General features: G+C 42.0%; 1 protein-coding gene across 1 annotated transcript; it reads right to left on the minus strand.

Moving 5' to 3' along the window:
* Positions 1–2988: 2988 nt before the first annotated feature.
* Positions 2989–7586, minus strand: mob3a (MOB kinase activator 3A). Its single transcript, XM_006799714.2, has 4 exons — positions 7357–7586; positions 5881–6449; positions 4599–4801; positions 2989–3499 (listed from the first exon to the last, which is right to left on the minus strand). The coding sequence occupies exons 2-4, from the start codon at positions 6296–6298 to the stop codon at positions 3470–3472; spliced, it is 651 nt and encodes a 216-aa protein (XP_006799777.1). The 5' UTR covers positions 6299–6449; positions 7357–7586; the 3' UTR covers positions 2989–3469.
* Between the last annotated feature and the right edge of the window lie 1887 nt (positions 7587–9473).

Below are 9473 nucleotides of genomic sequence, written 5' to 3' on the forward strand. Positions count from 1 at the left end.
AATGGGTCTTTGCTGTGGACAGGGGAAAACACCCAACTCGCCAGGGACTTTTGAACAGTTCCAGCAATAATGATCCACGAGGGTTTAGACTTTCAGGAAGAAATGCGTTCTGGTTGTTGAGTTTAGTGGCAGAGTGAAACGTGTCCCACACAGAGGGCCCAGAAGGACATCTACAGAGTGCTTCCATACCAGTCTTATTTCCAAGCCTCGAGCTCAAGTAACCAGAAGCTGAATATGCCCAAATTTCGGCCTCATTTAAATACGTCATTATCTTACTGGAATCTTATCTTACTCCACCTCCAATGTCCTAAAATTATCGCCACTTTTCATCTGTACAAGCTGCACGACCGCATGATGCAACTGAGTCATGTGCCGCAAAACCGTTAAGGGTGTGTCCTCAGTCCGCCACTTACTGACTCACATTACATCCCAGCCCGTTGTTGATTGTATGTAAATAACCACACTGTACCATGAAAACAACAGACGGGCGACTGCTGAGCACAGAGTCGGACAGGCTTCTGTCTGATTGGCTGGAGCTTGTTCTTGGCCTGTAGCCAGCGCTTCCCTTCACTGTGCCGATCGCAGAGCCCCTCGAGTCTGTCTGGTACATTCCAAAGGAGAAAAACACGCCAGTGAGGGCGGGAGAGAGAAGGAAGGAGGGAGGGGAAAAGCGCAAGGCGGGTACATCTCATCTCACACGTAACAGGCGTAAAGCGTGCTGAGAGAGCGCAGCCCAGCGTTCAGAGGAACTGACTCCACTGCGAGAGGAGGGACACTCCTGTAAGAGGATCAGGTTGCAGGAGGCAATGAGGTCATTCCAGTGGGTGAATTAACCGTGGCACATTGTTACATCATGTTTGTTTCTTATCAAAATTCATATTTATCGTATATGTCAAAATGTATTTGTCCAGCCTGATGGAAGGAGGTGACAATGGGTTCATTTTAGCGCTTTATGTGAAGATGAATATACAGTTTTTGAGCATTAAAATTGAATCAATTGTTTTATACAGGAGTACAGCTAGTGATTGTTTCCTTTATAGATTCACCTTCTTCATTCTGATTTGTAAAGATTCAGAAAATACTGAGGCATGTCAAATCCCCAAAGCCAGCTTTGTCCAAAAGATTTTTAAAGCTACATTAAAACCGTTGGAAGAAACTGAAACCATCCTTCAACTGTGCAAAGCTGAAACCGTGGAATATTTTCACATGAACAACAGCTGAAGGGGTGGCTGTGGTAGGCAAGGTTATTTACCAATGGGGAGGTCGGCAGTTAAGAGAAGTCATAAAAAGCACCTAAAGGCATAAAACACAGCGCTGAATGGGTGAACGGGGCTGTAGCCTTAAATGCTCTGAGTACTCAGTAAGATAAAACTCAGGGCGATAAAACAAACGAGTGGACCATTGAAATGGTTTTCAGAATCATTTTTTACTAATTATTTTAGCTGCACATTTATAAATGCTTTGTAGCTTAACTTATCAGAAAGTAATAATTTACAAGCTTCACATATTTTCTTTCCAAAATTCCTAATTGTAAAGGAACCACAGACCAGCACATATATGAGTCAGCTCGTACTTTCTAAAGGAGGAAAGTCTTTAGTTATTAATGATATGAATCAATAGCAACCATAGACTGTCCTTACTATTTGTGTGCATGGATATATGTAATGGTAACTAGATGTAGTGAAGTACAATGTTTCTTTCTGACTATGGAATTAGACCTTTAAAGACATTGTGTTAAAAAATAGTTACTATGTTGCCTAAATTGTCCAACAACATACAGCGTTTTGTTACAAGTTACTTTGATTTGCTTGACTGCGATGTTGAGGTCTCTTTATTAAATAGACATATTCAGTCTTTGAATGACTTACTCTTCAAGCACCAAAAAAGGAAAAAGAAAGTTGAAGATGTCATTCTAAATTTGTGGCCGTGACTTTTTAGTTTTTTTTGAATAAAATGTTTCCAGAAAGCCTCGTGGATGAAATCATTCTTTTTGTCCTGTGTGTAACTGCGGTGCGGTGAGGTTTGACTGACAGAAGCTCTGAGCTTTGCCGAGTTTTTGTTTACATTTATTACAGACAGTGCGAACAGGAAGCGCTATTATTTTGAAATTCAAGGAATTAACCTGTTTGGTGTTTTGCCTGTAAACCGCAGTTAGAGAGTGGGTGTAACAGTGAACTGTAATTTTCCACTTTATGTCATAACGCAGTGCTGAAAGCTGTGTGTGTGTGTGTGTACGTGTGCAACAGTATCAGATATTATGAGCTTTGCAAAGACTGATGTTACACTCATACTATATAGGTGCACCTAAAGGGGCCATTCTGAACGATGGCTTGCATGATTTGCCTTGAATAAGATGAGTAATGGTTTATTATGACTAACTGCACCCCTGCAGCAGTAATGAGAGAGACTGTGTGACTATTTATATAACCCCGCCCATAAGCGCTGATAACTTCCACCAACTCCAACCACTGATGTTGTTGTTCGGGACTATTGTTGGCTCAGTCACATTAAGCAGCGTTCATCCAAAAACAAACCCTCTCTCTGTGTTCGTCACAGTACAGTCTGGCCTGTTTCTTACATAACCAGCTTAGCCAAATCATTCACCCGAATCAGGTCTTTCCCCCCCTTCTTGACTCAAAGTGGGACATTGAGCAGATTTCATAAGAGTACAGCAGCAACCACAGGATAGAGAGCTCAGGGAGGTTTTGGGAGTCTGACGCCTCCTGGTGGACATTAGTGAACACAGCCTGTTCATCATGTTTTTCCACTTGTGTTTGTCATGTGAGGTTCAAGTCTCGTGTGACCTTCAGCTGCCAGGAGTATCTGCAATAAACACCTGCAGGTTTGACATCTGAGAACCCGGCCCGATGGCTCCCAGCCCAGCGTGTAAGATAACAGCCTTGATGTCTGAGTCACCATTACAGTATCTAGCCTGTCTGCACATATGAGTTTTAACCAATAAAAATTAATGACTTTAAAGGGATTCAGTTCAGTAAAATACTCTGTTTATTTCCTCCGTTCCCCTCAGTTTAATCTTAAGTTTTTATGACTTAAAAAAAGGCTGCAGCCCATTATCATCAGCATCAGAAAGAGTTGAGAATCACTTTAATGTAAGAACATACTGAGATTTACAGGTGAAAAGAAAGAAACCGTACTAATTTTAGATCATTTGGAACAGAAAAGAAAAGAGGAAGCATCCTGGAATGATTCAGATAAAAAAAAAAAAAGAGACATTAACACAAACATAGACCTCTTAATACTGTGCTCTGATAAAATGTCTGAAAACTGTTCAGAAGGAGCAGGACGCCCTGGCGCAACAGGCTTCCTGGTTAAACCTACAGTATGCAGCTAAAATAGATTACAGTACTTAAATATAAAAATAGACTCTGGATTTGATTGCTCGTTTTCCGTTCTCCAATGCAGTCTTCGAGATGGACGGATGCATCCATTCGCCGTGTCCGCAGGTCCCTCAGTGGCACATCCGAGAGGTCATCTCTTTCTGTGGCAGACAAACAAACAGCACACAGCTGAGCGAACCTTTCCAAAGCCAACTCCTCACTGATCACATGACAGCACACTGCTGTGGGCAACATACAGGTGGGAAACAAAGAGTGAGCAGTCCACACACACCTGACAGAGTGAGCACTCGTCTTTGACAGTTAACAGTAAAATAAATTTGGGTTTCAGAATAATGGAAAGACAAAAAAAAAAAAAAATCAGTTTTAAAACAAACACAAACTGCAAAGACTCATTTTTTAGAAGTCCTGCATTTCTCTGGTGTGCTCATACATGGGTCTTAACTATTGTAGTTTTCCACTCATCGCATTAAGCTGCAGCAATCTGCAGCTTGTACACAGGACATTTTGTTGCAGCCTCAAAACCAGTGACCTAAATCCCTGGGCCACTGAGGCATCACATGACTGCAGTTTTCATTAGCTATACTAAACAAAGGATACAGTTTACCCACAGCTTCACTTTTAAACTCACATCTTCTCATCTATAGCTATCAAGTTATGCATCACCCATTAAGCAACATCATGCTGAAATACAGAGAAGCCACAAAGGTTTTTGGGGAAGTTTAGAAACAGTCTTGCACTTACACGATTTGACCACTAGGGGTGCCAATTCTAATTCCCTAAATCAAACGATATGCTAGACTGATCTGATCATGTAGTAATCGGGCTCTTTGTTGTACTTCTCAAAAGATAATTTAAAGGAAATGTGATAGTCTGTTTACCTGGGTTGCCAAACATGAGGCCTGGGGACAGAAACGGCCAGTCAAATATGGCCCGCTAGTCCTATACATTTATTTCTGACAATTTAAGCCTTAAAAGTCATGCTTACAGATTTATTTCATTCCTTATTACAATAGAAAAACTTTATTGAGTGGAAAAACTGATTTGTGCCGTTAAGCTTACAGGAGGGAGTTTCGCCGGTCCGGCCCACGATGCAAGATTAGCCTCACATCTCCGCTGTACACTGCTCTAAAATGCAGCTTTGTGTCACAGCAACCTTCAAATGCAGCATCTCGGTGTTTTAACATGGGCTGATTATTACACACACACACACACACACACAGCTCAATGTCATCTGCTCACCAGGGGCTCCAGCTCTTTGTGGTCCGTGAGGTTGAACTCGGTGACAAAGTAATAGAAATGCTTGTAGCAGGTGTTGACGTGAGCCTCTGCCCCCATCTGGCTCACGCGGTCAAAGTGGTGGATGTAGACGTGCACGAACACCCGGAACAGACGCGACAAAATCTTCTTAGCCACCTGCATGAATGTCTTAGGGAAGGGAGTACCTGGGAGTCAAGCAGATGGGAGACAGAGCGAGAAGGCTGCGGTCAGTCTGCGGTGACCTTTTATTTGCTCCGGAGTAAACAGACACGTTTGAAATTACTGATGCATTTAATTAAAAGTGAGGCTGGTTTTTCTACATTAACCTTTCCCCGTCTTCTCCCCCTCAGGCCTGGACACCAGCCGCCAATCGGCAGCAGACGCGGCCGGTGTCACAATCGGACACGATCGGAAAATCGACAGGGCTCGGTGTGCCGAATAATCTCCCGACCCGCGCTTAATTCAGCACATCGTTTTGCTTTGACTAATTAAATAATGTTTTAGGAACGTGTTGCAGAGGATGGCTGCGTCAGAGGTCGTTTCTATTCATAGCCTTACTGTCCATCCTGTGACCCATTTCTAAATCCACTGGCTGGCATGTTTCTGCAGTCAGTCAGTCAGCTGAGCCACAGCGCAGGGCGCACAAACACACTCTGAGATAATAGAAACCCACAAATTCCACTGCAGCAGATTAACTGTGATGTTAGCGATGCTCAGCGCTGAAGGCAATCTGACATATGTGGCCTTGCGGATGCTGAAAAACAGGCTTCACATTTCAGATGTGAATCGTACGCATCTCATTTCAATTTTCCTCTGTACTTATTAGGAGTTAATCATTTAAGTGGCTTTTCTCTGCGTTCTGAATGATTCACACTGGAAGGATTATTAAAATGAAATAGAGGTTACTCATTACAGCCATTCAGTTCATAAAAGTAAAGATATATTAAAGCATCAGCTCCCCACTTCCTGCTGTGTGACCCTTCCTGTGGTGCCAACACCCATGCAGGGAGCCACTGGGTTAAAACACCAACAGGAGAAAAATTTGATATCTGAACAAAAGTCATAAGTTTACCAAATAAAACTTTGGAATTTATTGAGTGGAATGGCTTCGTAACAATATGGAAGCGTGGCCACAGTCTGCCTGTGAATGGGCTGGTCGCTTGGTTTGCCTCATGAGATGATTGACAGACTTGAACCAACCGCTGAGACGCCGTACGGGAAAGTTTCTTCCATTTTCAAACTCGTGGCTTATTTCAACACTTACCGACGTTGGTGGGGAAGATGTTCTCGTTGTTGATCTGTACCTCGATCCAGTCCATGAGCAGGCTCATGTATTTGGGAGCCGACAGGGCGGTTGGCTTCTTGTACTTGTGCTCGTCTGCCCAGCGGTATTCGTACTTGGGCCCGCCCGACATGACCGGGCAGGTTTGATCGGTGCACGAGTCACTGATGGTGCCGTAGATGAGGTTGATGCGGTTGAAGAAGTCGACCACGTGGACGGCCACCCAATCGTTGAGGTCCTCGCCGTGGGGCAGCTGCACAGCCAGCTTCAGGTCCAGGCCGGCGTTCAGGGACGCCTGGGCCTTCTTGTGCAGCTCGAAGCGCTGCGTCCCGGGCTCAAACTTGCGCTTGGGCCGGAATGTCCTATCTTTGTTGAAGACTTGTTTCAGGGCCATGGACATGGTCGCATGTGGGGGCGGCAGACGATCTGTTCGAACGCTTCAGGTGAATTATTTACCGTCGAAATGGAAGCAGACAAGGTTGTGTGAACAGCCAGTGTGGGTTGTTTTGGTTATGGATTGTCGTGTTTTTATTTGGACTGACTCTGCGGTCCTGTTTACGATAAAAGGAGAAAAAGAAAAGGGCAGAATTTGGTTAATATATGCACATTTACATTGAAATGTCTACTTCCTGTCAAACCTGATTGCATGTGTAAGTAATAATTAAAATCTAGGGTTGCAAACAGCATGATTGTTAGTTAAATTAGTGTCTAAAATGCCAAACAACAGTGAGATTTGGATTTTTCCAGTCATGAATCATATGTTAGATGCATACTAGGTTTATATAAAACTGTTAAACCGGAAAAGAAATGGAAGCCGTGCGAGAAATTTTACGCACCAGAGCAACACAACTAAATAATTTGGCTGTAATCAGAATAAAATGCCCAGTTGCCCGACATAATTGATCTGAGACCACACTGCAGCACTGGCTGAAACAGAGGCTGTCTGCAAACGACAAGCCTCGGCAAAAAGAGATTAACCTTAAAAGATGAAACATGGTGTCTGAGTGAGTCATTTCCTATTTCATACACCAATTCCGCCGTGAGATCAAGAATATGCCGAATGACAATAAAACCAAGTCAAACCGCGTGTTGCCAACGTAAATCGACATTGTCGTGTTTATTTACGCCTCCATCTATATATCAGGTCCACACTGCTCGTTGTCTGGAGGGCTTTGTGTCGTTTTTAAGCACATTTACAGGATAAAAGTCAGAGATTCAACATCGGGGCACATGACGGCGGTGCGAAGTTTATTCGTGACGTGACGCTAGCTAACTCGGCCGGACTTGTTGCTCCATAAAACAGCAAACATAAAACCCGCTAAAAACACACGACAAACCCGGATCCTTCACACGCTATCGTAAACGAGGGGAAAAGCCGCCTAAGGGCAGCAGTTAACTCGGGCGGCTCTTCGCAGGGTGACGAAACGATACAGTTGAAAGCCACTTTCCCGAACTTACTTGTTCCGCCTTCCTGTTTCCTTCGACCTTTTATCGAGAAATATCTGGTCGCTGATCGATAGCTTTATGTCGACACCGCAGACGGGCTACATTATGGACACACGGTGCGATACATGTCGTAGAATTAGTAATAACGCCACGAACATGTCACTTTGATAAAGAAACTAATGTCTGACTCCTCCCTGTGAAACGAAAAGTACACCAGCGCTAAGCTAGCGGCTTTAGCGGTGACTTCCGGATTCAGGATTTTCAAAGTAATGGAACTGATTTTTCCACTATATGTGGAGACTTTCATGTTAGCTTTGGTCATTTCATTACATTCCCTCTGAGCTAAGAGCAGTTTTCATGTATTAATCACTTACACCTGCTGACAAACTAAAGCAAGTTTCCAGTGAGGGTTTTTTCATTTTACTGTTCGGAAGAATGAATCCTGCTCTGCCTGTATCCTGATCAGATGTCTCTCTTATGTGGGACTACACGGCGTTTTGATTCTTTGCTCTCCCGTCCTACATCTTGACTCAGTACCTCACAGTTTGCAGTCTGCAGTTTTCTACAATATAGTTTTTACCCAAGCCATGCCACAGAAGGTCAAGCAGGAAAAGTTACAAGTAAAAAAAAAAAAGCTACAAGTGTTACAGAATTTGAATGAAGTGTCAGTATATACTGAAGAAACGAAATTATTTTTCAGTTTTGCAAAGGAGAAACTATGGCATGAAACGATATGTGCGTATGTGTGCTTATAATAAACAAAAGGTCCTAATCTAGTAATCTGCACAGTTTTAAGCTATATTGGCAAACACTGCTGCTGTAATTAAATGTGTAAATATAAATAAACATAAACATATATGAAACTGTCAGACTAATGTCACTGACATGTCCCATACCGACCCACACAAACACAGCCCCACATGAGGACTAACTTTAAAACAAATCTAAATTTAAGTTAATTCGACACCACACACCTGCTCAGTTATTAGGTAATCTATGATATTTCTTCCTTGTTTGACAGTTTGGGCTCAATCATCACCCTTTCTAATCGAGTATCTGACACCTTTGTACAACCAAACTCTACAAATTATGGCTAAAAAGCAAGTTTGGTGGCAGAACTGTCGCCAAACATTTTTTGTTTCAATCATTTGTTTTTTCTTAAATTACAGTGTATAATATATAGTGTCTTTCAAAGACACTTGAATTGTGTAAATCTGTTTTATGCATTATGGATGTAAAAGCACAACAAAGGACAAGGGCTGGAAATTAGCAATACCATTAAATTCTTTATGAAAAAATATTAAATATATAATAAATGTAGTTTCCGGGACTCTTATCATATTACCTATTTATACACACAGCATGCATAGGGTCTAATATAGGGTCATAGGGTTTATTTTGTGAAAACCTACTATTATTTTGAAAACTGCTCCATCGACTTCCTTGGACCCTCCAGTGTGGCCTGACGGTTCACAAGTACTTCCTCTGATACAGTTTGGGGCCAGCGTGACTAACCTCAGTTTGTTTCTTTCCTAATAAATCGCCGCGTGTGACGTTTAAATTACTGGCATTGAAACATCAGAGAGAAAAAAACGATTTAACAAACACACATATTTAAAGAGAGAGAACAGTTTTAAACTCAAAGTCTTAAAAAAGTCTCATATTAGACTTTCTCATTTTTAATGTTTCTTTTGATTAAAAATGCAGATGTTGGACTCTGCACATATATGTTCAGAGTATTTATAAGAAAGTGTGCATGCACCTCATGTCCAAAGCTCATTTCTGCCTTCCAGTGAAACATCAGCAAATGCTGATGCTTTTATGGAGCATTTTGTTGATACAAATGTCTTTAATTGTAATGTCTTTTGTGTTATGATTGATTTTATGAGACAGATTGCAGAAAACCAGTTGAATGGAGGCTCGTAGTTTTCCCGCCACATCTGTGATAAAGTTACAGATTTTTATTTTTATGGTTTTGGAACATCTGGAAAAGAACAATTAAGACTTCTAATGTCAGACTGTTGTTGTAGCTCCAAGAAAGAAAGAAAAATATCACACAGCACTTAAGAATGAATTCAGTCATATCAGCAGATTTATGATAAGTTAATCCACATTTTTCACTCACATAA

Source organism: Neolamprologus brichardi, chromosome 17, assembly GCF_056152115.1.
Source record: "Neolamprologus brichardi isolate AB-2024 chromosome 17, ASM5615211v1, whole genome shotgun sequence".
Classification (NCBI taxonomy): Eukaryota; Metazoa; Chordata; class Actinopteri; order Cichliformes; family Cichlidae; genus Neolamprologus; species Neolamprologus brichardi.